The following is a 23836-nucleotide window of genomic DNA, read 5'->3' as shown; positions in this document are numbered from 1 at the left end:
GGTGGTTTTTTCCAGATTGAGCGAAAAACCTAGGACTAGTTCGCAAAAGTAGGTTTTTCCACATATTCTCAATCGTTTAAAAAAGGGTTTGATTGACAGCAGTGGTTCTGGAGGCAAAGTTGTTTGGAACGAGGAGGTCTATCATTCGATACGAATATCGCATGTATGTGCAGAAAACCGCACAATGTACAATCGTTTACGCCCTCAATAAATGCGATACTGCCAAGACCGTGCGCATGTTGATAGGACAAATGGTTGCCTAGTAAGCCATTTTTATGTTTTTTCCCTCTTATAGCACCACCTCAGCTTGAGCTCTTACATACAGTGGGGCAAAAAAGTATTTAGTCAGCCACCAATTGTGCAAGTTCTCCCACTTAAAAAGATGAGAGAGGCCTGTAATTTTCATCATAGGTATACCTCAACTATGAGAGACAAAATGAGAAAAAAAAAATCCAGAAAATCACATTGTAGGATTTTTAAAGAATTAATTGGTAAATTCCTCGGTAAAATAAGTATTTGGTCACCTACAAACAAGCAAGATTTCTGGATCTCACAGACCTGTAACTTCTTCTTTAAGAGGCTCCTCTGTCCTCCACTCGTTACCTGTATTAATGGCATCTGTTTGAACTCGTTATCAGTATAAAAGACACCTGTCCACAACCTCAAACAGTCCAACTCCAAACTTCACCATGGCCAAGACCAAAGAGCTGTCAAAGGACACCAGAAACAAAGTCTCTACAACTTGCACTTTGGTCTGCACGATCAGTTTTACGTGGAAATTGCTCATCCGTGACCATTCTAACAATTACAATAGAGTTTCAGTGCTACACGCTTGAACTCCTAATTATATATTAATCAATTGTATTATAATGTAAAAAAATATTCTTTTTATTTATTTAATGCAAAGCAATGGCCTTGTATCATAAAAATATATAAAATATAGGCTATATTTGATAAAATGGTATATTACATTTTAATATTCATATAATTACAATTTTCAGCTTCCAATATAAATTCCAATTCCAATTTCCAAGTACTTATTTAAATCTGAAAAAAAAACTACTCATATAAATAAATGTTATAGCTAAAATAAAATATAATATAAAATATAAATAGTTATTGTCCAGAAAAATATACTAATCATGCCCTATATCAATATGGTTGCTAATATATCGGCATACCTACTGCTAACTGTTTTTAAAGCATGTATTTGTGTGCATAATCATAAGCGAGTGGCTGCAATCTCTACAATGCTAACACTTTGAGACCAGCTGAATTCTGCCTCTTTAGATCACTATTGGTGGTGTATCCCTCAGGGAACTTCAGTCAGTCCTGTAGTTTTTTCCTCTCTCACTCAGGTTTCATAGCTGAATGTATTTAATCCATTCAAACAGGGCAGAAATTGCACTCAATGCCTCTCTGTCTCCCTGAATGTGTGACACAGGGGACAGAGTTCTGCCCTTCACTGAGATCCCCTGGAAACATAAGCCCTCCAACAGCCCACCAGAACTGGCACTTACCAGCTCACACAGCCTGTGTGTGTGTAAAGCTATCTCATTACCCAAGGCTCATGTTTCAGTAAGTTGGGGATTAGAGACACACATGCTGTTTGTGTATGTGTATGCCTAAGGGGTGTTAGGACTGAGCCACCTGGAAACTCAGCCTTCCTAGGGCATGGCCGTAAACCAATCCTTTGGCTCAACCTGTTGCCAAAGAAATCCAGAATCCAAAGCAGAGTCTCTTTCTTTCCCCTTATTCTCATGTTAGGATGTCTTTCTCCTTCTCTTCCTACTATACTTTAACAAGTTCATCCTTTAAAATCAAACTCAATTGGTCGTTTGTGTTGATAGAAGGAAACCGGGACTGAAGGTTGTGATGCAAGGCTGCATGTGTGTTCTTCACGTCTTCATTCATTAATTTGAAGTGCTAAGGGAAGCCAAAACAGCCAGTTGCCTCGGGAGTCTCTCAACACACACTTCAGTATGACAGAGGTTGGGAGAGTCTTTGGGCAGCCCAGGACCCCCTCAGACCCTGTGAGTCCTTGGGTTGGGTTACTATCAGAACAAAGCCGGCACTGTGCAGGGCAGCACTCTCAGAGGAGGCCATGGCTCAGACGGACACATTGACACACATACTTGTTAAGGGCCGTAAAAATCATATATCATGTCTTAGGCAGAGGGGAAGCAGAGTCTCCCATGTGTGCGAGTCTCTCGAGTGCATGTCGGTAGGCGCAAGTGGTCAGAATTCAATGGATTTGCGTGTGTGTTTTTGTTGTATCTAATCTAAACAGCAGCCCTCAGCAGGGCGAGTTGTTTGCTTTTCCAGTGTCCCTTAAGCCCAAGCACTGAGGGCCAGACTGAAATGTCTGGTTTAGGATGTCACTGTTTGAATAAAACTTGATGCACGGGATAAAGACTGCCATTTAAAACCAAAATCAAACAGCGTCTTCTCAGAGCAGTGTAATCTGGAACAGATGGAGACAATCCTGCGAATGGGACAGCTCTTCATAGAGCTTATGAAACCATGGCCCGGGTGTGGAATCTCTCATAAATGGAACCAATGGTGATAAAATGGAACATTTCACACTTCATTAGTGCTTATTTATATGAAAGCACACACTGGATTTTCCCTTCAGCGAAGAATTCTCTGGAGCAACCACAAGCTGGCCTGAATTGAGCAAGGCCTCATTTTGCTCTATTCTGTAGGCCTATAGTGCCACACTTATCAGAACCAAGGTAGGCTAGAAAAAATATTGTGCCTGTAAAATAATCAATCATAAATTGTATTCTTTGTGGGGAAGGCAATCTCAGCAAAATGTTTTGAAATAATATATAAATCATCATAGCCTAAATATTATACATATTCATAAGTATAGACGTGGTGTAGACTTCGCTATTCCTAATGGGACAATTATTAAAATATTATAGTTACAGTTCTCAACCTTGGTGTGAATGGGCCTCAATTTTGCTTTATTTGGCACATGCTCTAAAGCCCCGGTCACACTAGACTTTGTGCATGCAAAATTCCCTCAGATACTGCAACGGTCGTGATATGACGTCATGCTCTGCAGTGTCTTTTTAAAAAGTTAAATTCAACACATGACAAATAATAATACATCTAAAATGTAAAAACATACAATCTACTACACTTTCCTGCAGCGCTGCAGTTTTAAATTTATGTTCTTTTAAATTAGCCATGAGGTCATGCTGTGACGTATCGATCTGCCGTTGGTCACATGGTGTCACGTGATGCGAATTCGCATAGCAGAGTTCACCAAGCTTGTACTTTGGAACGCAGCAAAATGTGAAAACCTTTTGCATGGGCTTGCATTACCGGTCATTCACATGCGTATGAATGGAAGTCAATGGAATGAAAAGTGGAGTGTGACTGCACCTTAACACAGGGGGAGGGCCCTTTCCTGGAGGGCTGGAGTCCTGCAGAGTTTAGCTCCAACCCTAATCAAACACACCTGAACCAGCTAATCAAGGTCTTGCTTGGTATACTTGAGACTTCAAGGCAGGTGTGTTGAGGCAAGTTGGAGCTAAACTCTGCAGGACACCGGCCCTCCAGGACCGAGTGTGGTGACCCCTGCTCTAAGGGATAGTCATGGATCATGTGATTGCTCAAATGGGGAGCTAAGAGACTTCTGACTAACATTTCAATAGGGAATTGTGATGGAAACAGAGCGAGCCAGAGGTGAGGAGAGGTGTTACTAATCCTGGCCTGCAGGGCCAAAGGTGTTTATTTTTACCCCGGATAGGAATGAGTGAGTGTCAGCAGAAGAAATGCTGTGAGATGGAGGGAGGGCTTGAGAGAGTGAGTTAGGAAGCATCAATTCTTTAGGGAGCAATTAATACTCTGCTTTTCCAAGATATGAACACACATTCTGCACTCAGTCTGTTCACCAGCTGTGCCTCTACACTTGTTTTTTATCCCCCCTTTCCAACTGAGCATTTCAGTGTTTACTATTTGAGTGAGGAGCTCTCTCCCTGAGGGACCACAGGGGTGGCAGAGAGGCAGTTATCCCACCCAGAAGGTGGTCCGTCAAAGCATCTATCTGTGGCTACCACCATGGGTGTCCACGAGGCATTTCTCTCTCACTAGCTCTTTTTATGGGTCACAGCTCCTGACCAGCTTGACCCTACTTCAGGCTAGTGCTCATCTGTATAAAAAAAACAAAAAAAAAAACATCTAGCAGCTATATGGTGGAAAACTGCTTTACATCTTAGACTTCATACAGCTCCTCGTTCAGTCTTAATGGCTCACATTGTGTCTTATCTGCCTTTGAATCTGAGACTTCAGCACAAAACAGGCCACTAACTGGTGTCTGGAGACTTGTATTAAGATAAAGTAGTCATGTACTCATGATAAGAAAATCTGTTATCTGCAAAAGAGAATCTAAGAAGACGATACTAACTGTGATGATGACCGAGAACCCACAGGCATTTAAACCGTCTCTTCAAGCAGCTAGACCTTAGAAGACACTGATGTTTTCCTAATGTTATAAGGTTATTCCAAGAAAGTCTGGGTTTGACAACTTAAGCCAAAGATCTAATCCTGCACTGGCTAAACACATGGGCTGGAATTTTAATTATTATTCCAATGGAGTACTGAGGAAGGAGATTACAGTTATCTACACATGCACAGCCAGGCAAGAAGACCCACAAACACACATCTGCGGATTTGCAAAGGCTTGTCTAAAATTTGTTAGAGGTGCTGAGGAGAACACAACATATGTGAAGTTAATACAGGATCAGTTTCTCCAACAATTTAGACTGACCAATTTGAACCAGATCAGCAGGAAATGGTGATAAACACTGAAGCTTGACCTTCAACCTAAGTGGCCTCTGACCCTGAGGGCAGGGGCGTGAACTTATCTAAGTTGGTCAGGAGAGTGTTTTGCCGTATTTGTGCTCCCTTTATCCCATGATTACGCACCTCTCTGTCTCTCTCCAGCTGAGCACTGGCCATCCAGAGGCCTAATTACTGCTTCTCTGAGGTTTTGGGTTAAAATATACTTAAGCACACACACACACACACACTTGGTCGAGATCTCCGCACGGTAATCGCCCTGTTACCACCGAGACCTCAAACTTCCATATGCATAATTGGACAAAACAAATTGACAGACCTGGGAATAGACAAAAAACTGGGAGCTGGAGGGAAAGAAAGAGAGGGGAGAAGAAATAAAATAAATTTTCATCTTATCCAAACAGAGGGAACGGGAGCTACAAGGTGATGTCATCACAGCTGTAAAGCAGGATTTCAACCACAGGGAACCTTTTCACTTCGGCTTTCAGTTTCTGTCACTCATTCATGTCAGTCAACCATGGTGAGACCACCAGATATTTTACATCCACATACTTTTCAGATTAAGCACAGACAAAGAAAACATACAAGTCCACTTCAAATTGCTAATGCATTGTGAAATTTGTTCCGAGCAGCTTATAAACACATACAAATAAACTAACGTTCAGAAATTTGGGGTCAGATCACCAGGACTGCATTTATTTGATATAAATTTAGTAACAACAGTAAAGTTTTCCATCATATTATATTTTAAAACTCAGTTTATTCCTGGGATGTCAAAACTGAATTTTCAGAATATTTGGTGCTCAAGAAATATTTATTATTGTTAATGTTGAAAACACTTGTGTTGCTTAATTTTTGTGTTAATTTTAATTTAAAAAAAAACATTGAACTTTTCAATGGTAGGATATAAATAAATGATATCAAATAGATAGATAGAAAGCGGCTTTTGTTCCAAGATACAGTACTCTATCATTAAATAGCATAACACTTTGAGGTCTTTTTGAGACTGTCTCTTGCACTGTACACATTTCAACATGGCTGAGCTCACCATGGCATCACAAATTAGCACATAGACTTAATTTTATTACATTCCCTTTTCCATTTATAGACTCGGAGTCCAAATTCCAAATTTAAGAATTTAAGAAACTTCTCTCAGTTTCTCTGATGAGACAATGACATGTAAAAAGAAGTCCAAAAGTGTTGTTAGCAGTTGCCCTGTGGCCCTCAGTAGGCGCTACTTTTATCTCTGGAGTGCGGCCCTTTAAAATGTTTGCGCTTGACTTTCATTTAGCTTGATGGTTTCCAGACTCCTGCGTTTAGCGTAGCATGTCGGATATAGTAGTGTTTACACAATCTCTTGTCTCCCTGGCCTCTCTTTCTTCCTCTCTCTCTGCACCCTCCTCTAGTCACCAAGATGGATGAATTTACTTTAGTCCTTCAACCTCTGGGGTTTGCGAACAACCTCGGAATGACCTCTTTGAGAGAGAGTGTAGGAGTGCAGTCGTGGCTGTGTTATGACTACAGGCGGGACGGACCGAGATGATGGATAGTGTTAAACGAGTGTCTGACTTCCAATTCATCACCAGTTACACGGCATCTCCACCGTTAGTGTGCGGCTCTAGTTAAAGCTGTTTTAAAACACACTCTCGTTCCCCATGGCAGAAAAACCACTTATAACAAGCCTACTGGAAAAACAATAATCAAATGGTTATACAACATTGCTTACTCATACGTGAGGACAACCACACACACACACGCACGCACACTCATGCATCACTGGGCAGGCTGTGAGAGTGGGTGGCGCTATTGTTTGCTGGCCTTGGGGAGTAAATCAGGATGTTGCCCATGGTGTGTTAACCTCTGTGTGTTTGTGTGTCAGGGGATGAGACGTCGCTGCAGACTACAAACACAATGTGCTGTGAATTACAGCCCATCTCTCATCACACACACTCTCACAGAGCAATAAATTACAGCCTGTCTCAATACACACGATAAAGACATGACCACAGAGATATGCCGGGGTGAGATGGTGATAGTTCAGTATGAGGAAGGCTAGCTGAGCTTACTGAGAACAAATAACCAGTTACCTCCCCCAAAACAGACAGATTGACAGATGTTCTTCATCGATCCTCAAAGGAACAAGAAAGAAAATAGGAAACTTTGACTTCATCAGTCATTCATTCCAATTTGTCACTCAACATAAAACAAGACAACACAGACAACCAGAGAGATTGCGTATATTATTGACTAAAGTTGAAATGTTAAAGCAATAAGCCATAAGAATGGCTTTCACCAGACCAGTAGTGTAAACAGATTTGTCAATTATAATGCTTAGGTTTGTTACACTGTGACAAGACGCCCATTTCCAATCTAGATTTGGGTGTTGGCTTAACTTTATGCTGTTGCCAAGCAATAAAATGACCCAAGATCATTACATCGCTTTCCAAATGAATAAAAATTGTGCATAAATAACGTGTATGGATTTTCGTGTGTGGATCATACCCTTTTTATTGCTCTGTTTGCAAACGGCTTCAAATGTGCCTCATTCTACAGGGCTCTACGCATACTTTTTCTTTTAGGAGCGCTTGTGCTCCTAATTTAAAAAATTTAGGAGCACGGTCAAAAATTTAGGAGCACCTTCTAATCAATAATGAAAAATTCTGATCAAAAAATTAACCTCCTATTATGAGGTGATATTTGACTCCTTAAAGTGATTTACAGGGAATTTTGTTTTTACCTTTGTAATGGCATTTTTCTGACTTTATTAAAAGTATGTCATCTTTTGTCAAATTAAAAAATATATATATTTATAAGCTTTTTAACATTTTTAATTAAAACAACAGAATAAGAAGTAGAATAAGAATAAGTTACCAATAAAATTAAATCAGTATTTAAGAAATAAATTTGTACTACAGAGGTGGTACAGAAGAACACAAAAGTGGCTTGTAGGTGTATTTTCAGACATTTAATGAGGCTCAGAGGTTGCATGAGTGCAATTCATAAATTCATGTTGAGGTTAATGTTTTAAATATACAATTTTGAATATAGAAATATTAAATGATTTAAATAACAGAAAAGATACTTTAAAAATTAAATGAAAACTGCCAGCAGGTGGCAGCAAGTCACTGATTTTATCACTGAATCATTCATTTAATTGATTAGTTCAAACGAAGCATCTGACTGTCTTTATGAATGGGTAATTGAATCATTGACTCACTAGATTCATTTAAAAACGCAGTTCATTCATAAACGAAACACCGCTGTGTTTGAATGGAGATGCGACTTTGTCTGAAACTATTTTCATTGAAGAAATAGAGCAAAATAAGGCAATAGTGTTGTAGTCAGACAATATAAGCCACTTAATATTAACTTCTTGTTTAATGAACTGTTGTATTAAATCAATATCACATTTGCAAGCTGTCACTCTCCTTAGTTCATTGCGATCTCACAAAACTCCATTATAATCAACGCAGCTCTCTACACTGCACAGTGAATCTCTTATTTACACTCTGTCTACACCTTGTTTGTTATAATGAGAGGATACATCTGTGACACATTACTCAACGCTGCAAAAACACGTAAGTACGTTAGAAACCTTTGAAGCTCCCTCAGCGCAAACACAAATATGCTGATCAGGTCAGTTGCACAGGTGCTCCTAAATATTTTTTTCATAGTCGCACGCAGTAGTTTTCAGTCATAAATGCAACTGAAATGGTCGCACTGTAGAGCCCTGTTCTACATACATCTGTTTTATCCACCTCATTTCCAATGTAAGAGCAGTTGCAGACATTTTTAACTTGAATGTGCAAGGCTTCCTGTATCAACCACTACCAATTATTTTTAGATGTACAAATACAGTCCCATTATGACACCTGTTGTTGCAAACTGGTATTTGTTGTTATTTCAATTTATTATTGTAAACAAACACATTGGTTTGTAGTGCAAATAGTTTTACAGTGTACTGCACTTTGTTATTCTTCTAGTAATTTACCTATATAAACAGGCAATCTTGTCTATTCACAGGAAACAGCTTATTTCCATGTTGCAAAATAAGGTGAAAAGCATGCATGAAATGCAAAAAAAAAGCCTTTCAAGCCAGTGTCAACAAGCACACAAAATCTGGTATGCAAACATTCATACAAACACACTCATACACTCCCTGAAGCTTCAGACATTTGTGAAACTACAGCACTCAGCGAGCGCTCCGCTATCTCAAGAGCTCTCCACATCCATCCATCCAGCTCTTAACAACTCTCATCTGCCTCAAATTTCATCTCACTGCCTCCTCTTTCCTTCTCTTCATCCTCTCTCCCCTCTTTTTCAATCTCTCGACAATGTCATCGTCAGTGAAATTACACCTTCTACACAGGGCCTCACCCGAGTCTTGCTCTTCAGATAAGCGCTTCACTGCCTGTCTTCATGCTTGTGTGTCTGAGCTGTTTATACAGTACTCATTCATTCAATATTGTAAAAGACAGCTGATCAGCTTCTGTGATTTTTATATACAAGCAACCAAGCTATGTACTAAACATACATAAATATTAAATTGTGCATAGATGTGCACCACAGCAGACATTGTGTGACTGATGGCAGTAGATTTTATTCAATGCGTGACCAGGCATAAATAAAACACAGCACTCACAAAATGGCTACCTTCTGTCTTATGAATGATGTTAGAAATGAAAACAAATTCCATTACTGGGAATTATTGCCAAACAAATCAAAAACAATCTGTTTAGTGGTCTGGGCCTATGTTGAGGCGCTCCTAAGTGGGACACTGACAGCATATTGAGAGAGCGAGCGCATGAGGCATCTGGAGTGGAGTCCGCTGTAGAGACAGCTCTGTCTTTTCATCCAAGTCCAAATGTGGCCAATACAATGTCAGACTCAATTTATACTCTGCAACAAACAATATATCAGACATTTACAGTGAAAAAGCATTTAATTCATGAAAACAATTAATTTTCCCTCTAATTGTTTTTGCAGAATAAAACCAATTTCCATTGAACAGACCCTTCAGAGACATCTTGAAGAATTTTTTGTCAGTATAACTTATTAGTATAAATATCTCAAGTTCATAACAACACCACAGAAGCAATGCATTTACTTTTTTTTTTTTCATTTTCTCAAGATCCTGCAAAAAATATGGTTTGCTCTGTGTTTGCAAACAGTTTGGTCTCACATTGAACAGCATGGAGGGAACAACATAATTGAAAAACACCTCTTATTAACAAACAAATACACAAAGATAATGCTACAGAGTCTCAGAATCCCTGATGAAACATAGTTACATATCACAGTAGTTAACTGGTCACGGTTCCTTGTTGTTTTCACTCTTGCTTCGAAATTGAGCAAAAGGCTTCTTAGACGCACAAGATGCAGGCGATGAATACACTAATTGAGGCAGGCTGGTTGGCAGCCACCTGCAGGCTATGTGAGAAAAACAGTAATTAAGTCAAACATTTAATGATTCTGCTTAATAGGAGTGAGAGACAGAGCAATGAGGAGGGAAAAAAGAAAACAAGCAACAATTACACAAAACATCAGGAGGGAGAGGAGAGGAGGAAATAGGAGAGGCGAGGAGAGGGTCTAATTTGGCAAAGAACATGTGAAGTGGGCATCTATGTACATCTTACTGAACAGGTTGTCACTTACAAGAAACTTCCTGTTTGTCATACATTTTACCATCCATAAAGCAAGATCAACTCTAGCACATTTTTAGTGCACAGTTGGATTATAACTAATTGCCTGATCCTTTTTGACTCCAAAAAATAAATTGTTTAATCTTTAACCTTACAATTTGCCACAAATTATGTGACAAAACTGACAATGACATCTGTTTATCCCTTCTTCTTTTCCCTCTTCAGCGCTCAAAATAGCCTACAGCCCAATAAATGATCTAAGATCAGTTTTGCTCTGCTCTTTTGGAGTTTGATCTATATTTTGCCCTCAGAGGTGACTCTTCACAAGGCTGGGCTCTCATCTCGCTGTTGAATGTGAGGCATTTTGTGAGCGTCAACCACCTGAGCGTGAAAAACACAGCAGCAAGCCTCTCGTTCTAGGCTCTAGGCAAATATTGACAGCTTTTCTGTTGCCTGTCTCTCAGCTCTTCAGTTCTACGTTCTCTTTCTTCTTTTGTTCGTAAGGGTTAAGAGTCTGAGCAGTCGGTAATCTTCTGTAACAGAGAGCAGCGTCCTGTGTACACTTTGACGTCTTTCATCTTCCTAAAACCCTCCAATAAAAATACCACAGCGCCTAAGTTCATTCGCACCTGTGCTTTGGAGGACGATCCTCTTTTCTCCATCCCCTCTGCCAATGGAAAGATTTGCATATGGCAAGGCGAGAAGGGGACAAGGGGAACATGAAGGAGAGAGGGAAACGAGAGAAAAAAAGACACACATTTAAATGGAAATAGAGTCTGAAGGGAGACGAAGTGGCCTGGCAGTCAGTGTGAAGAGAAAGCATATTTGTGTACTGTTTCCCAAGCGCCAGCTTTTCAGAAGCAGAGGAGGCGGGCATGTGTTAGTTTAAGGCGCACAAAGGGAGTTTTAATCCTTTCAGAGGGGTCGTAATGGCCACGGCGAGGCGTCTCCAGGAGGGAAAGCCTTTCCGAAAAAGGGTCGCCATTCAGTGCCCCTCTGAACCTCACAAATCAAACCTCGAAAGGCCTTCAAAGAGCAGAATGTGGGAAATGTGTTTGGGGTCCCAAGGGAGTGAAGCAAGGGGGAAAAGGAGGAACAAGGGGCTTGTCGGCATCAATCAGTCGCTCTCTCTCACCTCCTCCCCGGGGTCAGATCTCTTTCCAGCCTCCGTCAACCCCCTCCCCACTCCACCCCACCCCACCCATCACGCTCTCCATCCTGGTAACGCACCATTACAGAGGAATGTGGATTCACAAGGCTGGGCTCCATTATGTTGGCCTGCCCGGGGTTTGTAAAATAAGGGAGCTCAAATTCCAAAGGCTTTAAGAGCAAATTAGCAATGTGCTGATGGGCTCCTGCTGTCTAAAGACACTGAGGTTTTAAAAGCAACTCAACTGACTCCCTGGATCCTTTGACTCGCACGTTCTTACCGCAGACTCCACACGAACCAACTTCCTACGCGCATGGCGGGACGTTTACATGCACACAAAGAACAGACGGTGCACGCATCGCAGCTCCTCACTGTATAAATACAAAGCGTGCTTTTAAAATAGACACAGCAAACAATATCACACACGCAGAGTATCAAACCAGCAGGGTAGAATTGCTTCTTCCACTACCGTCTGTGCTGCAGATCCAGCACCTTTATTTAGCATTTCACAACTAATCAATTTCCATAACAGAAGCCAGACGCCACTGCACATGGGACCCAGTGTGTGGCGTTTACACATGCTGCGCGCCTGAAATGGATTTTCTCATTCATCACTCAGCAGCACATTGGGATCTGTTTAACAGAGTGGCTCAGATGGATTTCTCCCAGCCCATACGCTGTGAGAAAGCACGGATACAACACACTGTGCCTGTCAATGGAATCGCAGTCAGCCTTGAGGAAACGCGTTATTTCCCATGCCACCCCGGAAAGCAAAACACATTAAACGTAATCTGAATGCAGTATTGGTAAATAAGGTTGTCTAGAATAATGTGACGGATTCTAGTTTATCAAAGATTGCATGCTTCACAGTTACTCACATAATATTATCTAGACCAGGGTTATCCTCACATATGATGATAGTATTCATTTTTAGATCAATTAGCAACATTAAAATTATGCCTTTAAAATATAATTTCACAGTAAAGAACAACCATAACCGTTTAGAGTATGTGCCTCTATAGGAACAGTAAAATCCGTCAACCATTACACAACTGTGATTTGCACACCATATAAACATACAAGCAGAATGGAATAAAGAAAGTCCACCACGTACCTTTAACTGCAGCTGTGCTGAAGAATTTCTCTGAGCTGGCATCTGAGCCCTGAGAGAGAGCGAGAAAGAGAGAGTCAGTACATCTGCTTCAGAACCAAGCAGGTGGGCTTCATCATCAAAGGTAGCACAGCACTAATGAGCGCAAAAATTCAGTCACTTCCCAGCGCGACCACTGGATGGCACTGTGGCTCCATGCGCCAAACGACGCGCTGCACTTGAGACCGGGTTGAAAGCATTAACATTGCTATGTTATTGTGCAAACATCCAGCGTTGCAATTTACACAGCATTTAGGTAATGAAAGCCTATTTAAGTGACAATGTGGTGTCAAAGGGGCATCGGCTAATTCAATTGGCTAAACAGCAACAAAGATAGAACCATTACAGTCCATCCATTAGCATCTAACCTGACTCTCCACTCAGTCATTCGAGAGGAAAATAATACACGAGCTATGTGCACTTTTTTTTTTTTTTTTTTTTTAACAATTTTACAATGATTAACCAACACACTAACAAGAAGAGCTTTAGCGTGGATGTAGTCTTACAATGGGACATTTTTATGTCTTTCGTTGGATAAATAACTATGAATGTACTATCAGAAAAACAGCTCATTGGTAAGCAATTATTCTGGCAGGTTTAGCAACACTAAATGTTCTATCCATATACAGCTCGAGGCAAAAAGGACACTGACAAGGTGCGACAACCCTCTCAAATATTTGCCCATTTCAAATACATTTCTTATCTTAAATTAGCAACATAAAAAAAAGTTCACGCCATTTCGACAGCTGAAGACGTAAATAATATTGATAATAATAATAATGTGATATGCATTAATTAACACATGACGTCAAGAGACATCGTTTCCACACAACGATGCGTTCGCGCGACCGCTTTATTCAAACCACAACCGAAAAAAAACATCTGGCAACATTCACTGCAGAAATTTCAACTACAATTATCCACAACCAGCGCTCCAAATCCTCCAGCCATCGAGTAATCCACTGAAACTGCTTTTATTTCCCCTAAAACGTCGAATGACATTGTGGTCATCGAAATATGAACTAAAAAAAATCCATTTCTGAGGGATATGAAGGTGCGGTGTACCTTTTGATGTGGCGAGGTTGGCACGGACGAAAAGAATAAGTCAAGAAATCACTTTTTAGTAAATACGCCGTTTCACATTCTGCTTGTCAAACAATGTAATCCACAAACAGGCGGCGAATTCCTCTCGCTCCCTTTGAGCGATTGACAGCCATGCAAAATAAAAAGCCTTTCCCAGGGAAGAAGAGAAAGAAGAAAACATCCAGAGCTCAAAGCGAGAGAGGCTCTCGGACAAAGGCAGCCATGTGTCTGGTCCCCAAGAAGAGCACAGAGAAGTGGAGAAATCCTTCAGTTCTTCCTCCTCTTCGCGCGAATTGGCCGTTTGAAATCCTCGCTAACCGTCGCTTAACGGACACGGACTTATGCGCTTTTGTGTCAGAGGCGCGCGCTCAGTGACAAACCATCTCCCGCGCGCTCGTGCAGAGCAAGAAAATCCAACAAAGCGTACAGTATTTTCCTCCTATCGGCAGAATGGGTGGAGTAAAGCCGCACTAAAACTCCGACCGCCGCTTCCTTTCCTCGAAATCGTCGCTGGTTTAAAGCTCGTGTCCTGTCGCTGGCTCCCGTTCTCGCGCAAGTGCTGCCTCTATCCACACAAACTCTCTCTCATTCACCCACAGCGAGACCAGGTCCTCCCACTTCCTGATTCTAACCTGACTTCATTCAGCTCCTACCCCCTGCTTGTTTCTGCCTCACACACACGGAGCGTGCTTCCTCCGCTCAGCTTCACCGGACAGACGGTGTGTGTGCGTGTGTACGACGCTCAATGAGAGCTACTGGCAGAGGAGTCCTGACCGAGTGCAAACGGGAGACGGAGCGTCGCGAGACAGAGAAGAGGAGGGAACTGGGATAGAATGATATTCTTTCACTCTTTGGCCGGACTGAGATGATGTCAGCTGCTAATGAATTTCCCAGTAGGGTGCAGCTACTGTGAAGGGGAGGGAGACAGAGACTCTCTTCATGAGCAGCACACACCTCTCTGGTTCCCTCAGCCACAGCCTTCCTTCACTGGGGTTAGAATCACCCAGGCTGACTGAAACTGAAGTCACTTTCAAAGTAGAATACTGTTCTGGTCAACACGTGAAAAACCTGAACCCGGTGCGAATCTGCATGGGGAAATGTTTCGCTTTTATTGCATGGATTGTTTTCTAAATGTGACCTCATCCTTAAAAACAAGAAGAGGGAGAGAGCTGCGCTGTGTATTGTTGGGACTAACATGGTGGGTTATTTAATACCAGGTTAAAGAATTAAAGACTTAACTTGATCAACCGCGTCTGCGGCGATTATATGCTAAGACCGGCCTTAATTGTGTTTCCAAACCGTGGTGTAATATTAACCTGCTTCCCTCCGGGTTTGAGGAAAAGCTTGAAGATCTAATTCCACTAACCTCAGTCCATGGACACTTAAACCCAAACAATCCAGCAATCTTCAGATAAAGCCGGACATTCCTGGAAAATCTCCTTAATCTGACTGATTTGGGGTCCCTTGGCTTAGCAAACCAGTATTAACCCTCTGCACTGTGGGTCAATGGATTAACAAGGGACTCGCATTGCAGTGACCTCTGACCTTGACTGCCCCCAACAGAGTAAGAGAATGAGTTAGTTTATAGCTGGATGTTTATCTTTCCTTCTCTATATCTCTCACCCCTTCTCCATTGAGCCATGGGGAAAAAAGGAGCTGCACGCTCCATCAATATACAGTAAGACCACGCTCAACCTCCAACATCTGCCTCAACCAAACAGATATGACTTTATTTTTCTCTGTGTGAATTAAACTTTTTCCACAAATTCAACATATAATCTATAGTGAGTACAGTATTTTAGTATTTTCATATATTAAAACTGAACTTTGAATCTCAGAATTGCAAAATAAAACAAATTTTTTTATTAAAATGTTAATTTTAAGTTATAATTATACTAGAATTACAACAGAAAAATGTCTCAGAATGGCAAAATAAAATAAAATGAAAATTAAATTAAATATCAAAATGATTATATAAAAAATATTTTATACTGCTATTTCATAATGCTACTACTTATTATTTTATTACTATGTTATTATGCTACGTACACTAAATTAATAGCTGCAAAACACACCAAATTGTGTACAAACATTTAGAGTTTACATAAAATTGTCTTTTTGTCTTCTCACATTTATTCGTCTTAACTTCAGATGAACCGGCAGTAAAAAAGTAATGAAATGCAGTAAACCATCTTGGTAAGGGACCCCTGAGAGAGCAGACAGGCTCTTAACACAACATGCCACTCAAGGGAGAGGAGGGGGTGGACTTTTATAATACTTCCATTCACACATTTTTGCCCTCCGCTAATTTCTGTGTCACAACAAGCCTGAGGTAATCTAGGTTCAGCCCAACAGGCTTTAAGGATCCAGAGGCAGCTGAAGCTTATTAGGCCTATGAGACTGTAAGTGCAGGCTGTGGAGGAAAGGTTCAGCACTGCTTAGGGGCCCCCTGTTCCGGGTCCCAGGATCAGGTGGTCAGCAGGGCCACTATAAAAACACCCTTTGAGAGTCTCAAGGAAACATCACTGGTAATTAACCACAATGTGCAGTTCTGGATACTTATATGAGCAATGAGTTCTAATGGAAGTGCAACAGTGTGCAACCAAAATAGCAGGACAAAATTGTAAAAGAAAAAATTCTAATTTAAAATTAAAACAGATCCATGTATGATATTACTTCTTCTCTTTTTCTTTTTTAAATTTGAGGTTCACATTTACTACAAAATATATTATGCTTGTAATTTTTTCCCCAGACCACACAGTATATTTTTATTTAGATGTAGAGTAACTGTGGCAAAATTGGTTTGGCTATAAAAAAGGTCTCTTTTTCATCTATATTTGATTAAATAGATATGATTACATTATGATTACATATATGGAGCATGTCAGGGTTTGGATGAGGTGCACCAAAGCAGCCTTCGTCCCCGAAATCAGAGCTCGCTTTCCTAAATGCCTATCATCAGATTTGAGCGAAACCTCAAGCCTGTGATTACCGCTCTCCGCTCCACAATCAACGTCCGGATCTCTCAGCGCAGATTATTTTTAATTCAAATGAAACGCTGACAGACTACAGAAAGCAGGCAGAGAAAGAGAGAGAGAAAGAAAGAAATGGAAGGAAATGCAGTGAGAGAACATGTCGTAGAGCTGCCAAGAAACTAATTTGAAGTGGCAGTGGGGTATGGAAAAGCACTTGGTGAAGCTTGCCAGAAAAGTGGAATAGGAGATCAAACATTAATATCTTGAGTTATGCTATGTATGCCAGTAATTGCTGTCTGTGCCTGTAAAATTCCGCCTATAGACCATAAGCCTTTCTGCTGTCGTTTTGTCATATTTTATTCCTTTTTCTGGCCTTGATCCTCTGCTTCAAAGTAACCAGAGCCGCATTTTGCCTTTCTCCTTTATCCCTCCCTCCCATTCCCTTCTCTGCTTTCTTTCCCACTCTAAACGCATGGTTTAATTTCACAGGAACTCTGCGCTAGATTGCAATCACAGGAGATCGGCGCTCTGTTATGGTCTCTACGGCTATTACGGAAGCAATCTCTCGTTCTCATTCTCCCTCGCTCTCTTTTAAAATATTGCTGTGCATAAGTGTAACCTGAGGGGACTGGATATAATGTGTTAAATAGGGTAGCTCTGACTGGCCCTTGTCTGTAATCTCCTCTCTTGTATTCTCTCTGTGCTCTTTTCAGCTGGGGCCTTTGAGAGACACTCAAAAGAAAGGTCCATTTCTAGTGACACTTAAAACTTCGCCAGTCAGGAGGGAACATTGACCAGCTCATCTGGGAGGCCTTCAGGATGGTATTAGTGGTGTGTAAAACCAACATCAACAATGCCAATGCAGAGGAGGGGAAAGAGTTTTCATGAGACAAAAGAGCTGTGAACACAGTTGCAAAGATGGAGCGATCTTCTTTCCTCGGTTCTTTTCCACAAACAGAAATTCAGAGCGACAAGTCTCCGGTTCCATCCGCAGCTCCAGTCTGCAATCTGCGAAGCGCAGGTCTTTACATGGCACTGTTCACAAGAGGAATGAATAGGCCTAATTGATCTGAACGTATGCACCTTAGTTTTGGAATGGAAAAAAAAGCTCTTATCAATGAGGCCTATGACCAATCGGTTTCAAAAAGAGAAATACAAAACCTGTGCTAACTTATAGAAAACAAGCTGATAAAATAATGAGTACAATATTTGGTAATGATATAGCATAACAAGCAATTTTTTGTAGGATTATTTTTGACTGAAACCACCACAGGTATAACACAGTGGGGGAAAAAATCCCAAAAGTTTTTTTGGGAAGATTTTATACCCTTTGTGAGGAAAGTCATGATGTTTTAGTCCAATGTGATTTCATTAACTAACGTTTTCTGGAAAAGGAAATCCTCTCTGGGTCAAAATGACTGGAACACAACATGAGGGTTAAAAGAGTCATGTCTTAAAGGTACAGTTCACTCAGAAATGTAAATTCTGTCAAATTCAAAAGAACATTGGACCCCTCTTTTGTATTCTGCAGAAGAAAGAAAGAAAGGCATACAGGCTTGAAATGACATAATGGAAAGTAAACAATGGCAGAACTTCAACTATCCTACCTAATTTTAAATATCCTATCCTAAATTATTGCATTTGGTTTCATCCTTGCTCAGACTGTATTATACAACAGGAGATACAACTTAAGAGTCTAGCCTGCAATATTTCCTGACCTTGTTTCCCCTGCTTCCCCTCATCATACCCTGTCTACTGTATAAATAAAAGTGGAAAAAGAGGCAAAAATAAAATTGATTTGTAGAGGTATTTGCGTGCATTATTAAATAGCCAAAGACGTGAACACTTTGAAATGGAATAGTCAACAAAACAGGTGATCCTTGAGCAGTGCACACACAAAACTCTAAACGCAAAACTCCAGATAATCTTCCATCTCTCGCTCCCTGTTTTCAGACAGCGGTACAACACTTTTCGCTGCTGAGACTTATCTGTGTGAGACCGCTCAACGCAGCCTATGACAGCTCCTCTAATCTCCCTCCTCCCCAAACACAGCACGCTGACAACTGCTCTCTCTTCCTTCCTCAGATTCCCTACCATACATATATTAATCTGTCATTCACACAGCACATAACAGTAGGGGGAAGATGTACATGGCCTGCAGTAACACAAATATGTGATGTGCAACACTAATTCACACACTGAATTATATTGAATGTGTAAACATTCAACACACTCGTTCAGTGATGTTTTAAAAATATACTGACAATTGGACGTGTGATAAGAATGGAGAAAGTTAGGTAACACGAATGTGAGAGAGAGACGGAAGTGCGAGACATCCATCAGATCCACCGAGACATTAGGAATTTTAAGAGCAGCCTATTCAGACTAAATTATCTTCGGCTTCCGCGCTTTGCGATATAAACCTCACATCGTGTATGGTTTCACACAGGTCCAGGAAACACAGGCACTCAGCTTACCCAGCGGAAAAAAGAGAGGGCGAGTGTGTAACTGAAGTATTATCAGTTTATCTAGATACTATCTCCCTCAGTCAAAAGCCGGTTTGGAGCAGGCAAATGGTATGCGCAGTACAATGTTCAACATTATCTCCATCTGGAAGCCCGTAATGACACGGGCCAGAATCGAGCCAGTTGGCTGATAAGCCCCAGTGCAGGTCTAGCCGCTCTCTCGCTCTCTTAAAACAAACTGGACAGGAAAATTGGTTTATCCCTCCTGTCTCAAATGCTCTGGTTACGCCCTTAATATGTTTTCGTCTGTCGTTCTCTCGACATATTTTCAGCGGGAAGGAAAGGAGAGAAAAGCAGAGGGCCCTTTTGGTCCAAATTACAGGCATGACTGAGAGCACGGGTCACCGTGCCAAGAGTCATTTCAGAGCAGTCAGTCACTCCGTGTGCTGTAGTCACACAAAAGAGCCATAAAAATCAGCAGAAACACCAATGCATGCATGAGTGCAAAGAAAATAATAGTGGTTAAACACATTTAGGATCCATTCATTCAAATAAACCCGTGCCATATGGATATTATTTAGCTAGCTAGCTTGAAAGTAATAACGCACATGGTCTTTATGAGAACATTATGTCATAATGTGCACCGTGTTAAAAATCTAATTCTTCCTCAGTATCATAAAGGTATAACTGCTCAGAGCTAAAAAGAGCGAAACAGCACACTGATCTGGTTTGTGGGCATTTTGGTTCAGGCTTTATGAATATCCCTGCCCAATGGCGGCTCAAACTGGCTAGGAAAAAAATTCAGGAAATGATGCTCAACCACTTTGCTGCATGCCAGATAATTGTTGTGGTATTGTTAATTATCAAATTTAATTGTCAAAAAGTAAAGTAATTTATGTTATTCATTGATTTGATTGATTCAATCATTCCTTGATAGTAAAATGCCGGGCTTGGAAGAATAATTATACCTGACCATTGAACACAAGAGTGAAAATGCTACAACTAAATAATAATAATAGTACATAAATAATAATTCTCTGTGCATTTAGTTTTATTGTAAAATTATACATATGCTATTACACCCCCACCCCCCACATTTCAGCTACATAATAATTTTTGTTAACAATAATTACCTACCATTCAAAAGTTTGGGGTCAGTAAGATATATTTTTAAAGAAATTAATACTTGTATTCAACAAGTATATATTAAAATGATCAAAAATGAGAGTATAGACAATGCTACAAACTAAAATCTATTTCAAATAAATGCTATTTATCAAAGAATTCCAACAATATTAACCAGGAAAACTGTTTTCAAAATTGGTAATAATAAGAAATGTTTCTTGCGCACCAAATCAGCATATTAGAATGATTTCTGAAGGGTCATGTGACACTGAAGACTGTAATAATGGCTGAAATTCAGCTTTGCAATCACAGGTAATAATTACATTTTAAAATATATTCAAATAGAATTATAATAATATTTCAGAATATTAATTTAGATTTTTTTGATTGCTTTTGTTCATTAGTAGGTTGAGGTTTGCCTATATTATACCTATTTTTGGAGTATCGAAACAAGCATGGGACAGAGAGAGAGAAAGCAGAATAAAGGGATTATGAGAGACAGACAGACAGACACAGAGGGAGGGCGAGCGAGACAGAGAAACGTCCCGCTGCGACTTTAAGGTGAATCACGGCAGGAAATAACCGGGAAACGCTGCATCAAAATCTGTCTGACCTGCCACAGATCGCTGGGGCCCAGAGCGCTCAGGATGGCAGCAGAAACACTAGGCCTCTCAAACGCTCTGTCAAGACCTTTCTGTCAGTCCCAGCACGCAGGAAGATGACTCGGCCCCTCCCTCGGCCCGCCTTGGCAGACTCACTCCAGGCTTCATTGGGCTGAAATGCTACAAAGTGGGCGTCTGATGACCGGCTCTCTGGGGATCAGAGATGGCCTCGAGACTTCAAACGCCAGCAGGCTGACAGGCAGCAAGGGAGGTCTCTCTCTCGACCCCCCTTCCTCCTCTCCGTCTCTCTAACTGCATCTCACCCCACCGACCCTGGAGGGGTTTCTAATTGCGTTTCACAGGGAGCGCCGAGCTAAATAAGGTCCTTGTTCTCTCGCTGGCTGCCACCCTGCTGGGGGGCAGAGAGACGGAGAGATGGAGAGGAGGACGGGAGGAGGTGTGCCTCCCCTGTGTGACAGAAAGCTTTAACATGTCAGAAATCTTGTGGGAGAGAAAGACAGAGAGCTTCGATTTCCCTGCAGGTAACAGAAGAACACGGCAGAATGAACGAGAGAAATGACGGGGGAGACTGAACAAAGAGGGTGTGATGGGAAGAATGAAATCGTCTCTAAAGCGCTCTTAACCCTTTGGCTGACACGAGCGCTTGCATGCGTGCGTGTATGTAATGCGACGAGGCGATGAAGATGAAAGTGAAGGCTATGGCACATGAGGATCTACTTTGAAGCTGTCTGGATTTAAATATTTCATGCTCGTCTCTGGCCCCTCCCCCCGAGAGCGCCTGCCATGTTTGTGGCGACCGTGGCCTTTCATTATCTCCCCTTCAAAGTGGGCCGGCGGTGGCAAATCACAGTCCTCGCCCGCAATCTGCTCTAGCCTTATCTGTGACAGCATCTCATTAACCGCACACGGCAATTAAAACAATTACTGATAAGAGAGGTGTATCAGAGCCTGCAAACACACAACAGATACGAGATGTCTGCGCTGATTAACATGTGTCGTTATCAGGAAGCGCGCTAATCGCTGTCTTATCTCGAGTGTGTCGACTTGCCTACACAAGCGGAGACTGACAATGTGACACAACATATCACCATATATTAGGAAAGGTGGATTTACTCAATCTGCTTGAGATTCCTTCCAGCGAATTAGTTAAGGCTGGTTATCTCAGCATCTTAAACGTTAGAGTTTCTGCTCTAGGCTGCACAAAATACTGTATAATGTAACAGACGTTTACGGAAGCAATAAGGCAGAAGATAAGAGGCATTACAGTGATTTTACCATGGTGAAGGGGCAACAGTGCAACATAAATATGATTAAAGACCATTAAACAAATAAATAAATGATTACATTTATATATGACTGCAACTGCTGATCAATAAAATGATCAAAAAGATAATGAAAAAATCAACAATGAATTTCCATAGACAAAATTCATTTGAAAAAACAGAAAAATAGCAAATCGTACATCGAATGATAATCAAAATGATCATTAATTGCATCAACTAAAATGTATGTGTATAAATTTATATATATATATATATATGATGCAATTAACATACCGTATATAAAGATTTTGTCCTCATTGAAGCTGTATTCATTTTCCCAAAATACAGAAAAAACTGTAATATTGTGAAATATTTTTATCATTTAAAACACGTTAATATATTTGAAAATGTCATTTATTCCTTTGAAGGCAAAGCTGAATTTTCAGCGGCCATTACTCGCTTGTTATATATATATATATATATATATATATATATATTTTTTTTGTGGAAACCATGACACATTTTTTAGGCTTCTTTAATTAATGGAAAGGTCAGAAGAAAAGGATTTATGTGCTTTTGAAACATTGTAAGTTTATTTACATTCTCTTTGTATCAATTTGCTGAACAAGTATTAATTACAAAAAGTATTAAGTCTTAAGATTATTAACTTTGAATAAAAATATATAGTATATTTACTGTATATTTATATTTACTTACTGAAACGTTTGAATGGTTGTGTTTACACACACAAACTAGCATTACACTGTCCATCTTGCCCTCCATAAATCATCCTCTGCCAATAAAACAAACAAACTGATAAACCACTATTAACAGCAGTGTTGAATGTGCCTCATCCAATCAGATTTTAGAGCCGGAAATGTTTCATAAAGTTGTGTTTAAAAGCTTTAGAGCCACTATATCATGTTAAATCTCTTCTGAAGGAGCCCATTCAGAGTGTGTTTGCATGTTTACGCTCAATCTCCTGTGCGGCTTGGCCATACTGATTTGTAGAGTAGATTTCCAGGTGGTTGCAATGCGTATCTGTGTGTGTTGTGCTATAAGGGCTGCCTGTCTGGCTGTAATAGAGATGCCTTTGAGAAGGCCTGCACTGAACCTGCGATGAGGAATTCCTCTCATTCTCAACACACTTATATCCCTCTGACGAGCTAAATGTGCACTTTGTGAGGCCTGTGCCCCGAGAGGAGAGAAGCACACATTCACAGTACGGTGGAGTTATTCCACTGCACAACACACACACATACAGAACGTGCACACCGCATAAAGTGTATCTGGGGGTGTTGATTTGTTTTTATATAGATTTGCACAGTTTTGAATGGGTGAGAAAGTGTATGCGTGTGCATGATGATGTGAGAAGAGTGTTAATATATGTGCATGATGAGTGTGTGTAATTTGTGTGTGTATGCATGTAGAAATGTGTGAGTAGGTGAGTTTCATGTCAGGTTGATCTGTGTGTGAAAGCTGGCTTTGTGTAGGTAACACTGCTCAACAGTGCAGATGTTTTTTTGTTTTTTTTTGGTCGGACCATTAG

At 40.7% G+C, this 23836-nt stretch overlaps 1 protein-coding gene across 11 annotated transcripts in view; it reads right to left on the bottom strand.

The window, feature by feature from the left end:
• Positions 1-23836, bottom strand: part of auts2a (activator of transcription and developmental regulator AUTS2 a) — a 370676-nt gene that overhangs the window by 36916 nt on the left and 309924 nt on the right. For all 11 annotated transcript variants that reach the window (XM_058788533.1, XM_058788537.1, XM_058788542.1 and 8 more), the window contains one exon: positions 12719-12767. In XM_058788533.1, the coding sequence (XP_058644516.1) occupies positions 12719-12767 (49 nt within the window). The remainder of the gene's footprint in view (positions 1-12718; positions 12768-23836) is intronic.

Source organism: Onychostoma macrolepis, chromosome 10, assembly GCF_012432095.1.
Source record: "Onychostoma macrolepis isolate SWU-2019 chromosome 10, ASM1243209v1, whole genome shotgun sequence".
Lineage (NCBI taxonomy): Eukaryota > Metazoa > Chordata > Actinopteri > Cypriniformes > Cyprinidae > Onychostoma > Onychostoma macrolepis.
Note: the sequence above shows the minus strand (reverse complement) of the source record. Positions and strands in the feature narration are given on the sequence as shown.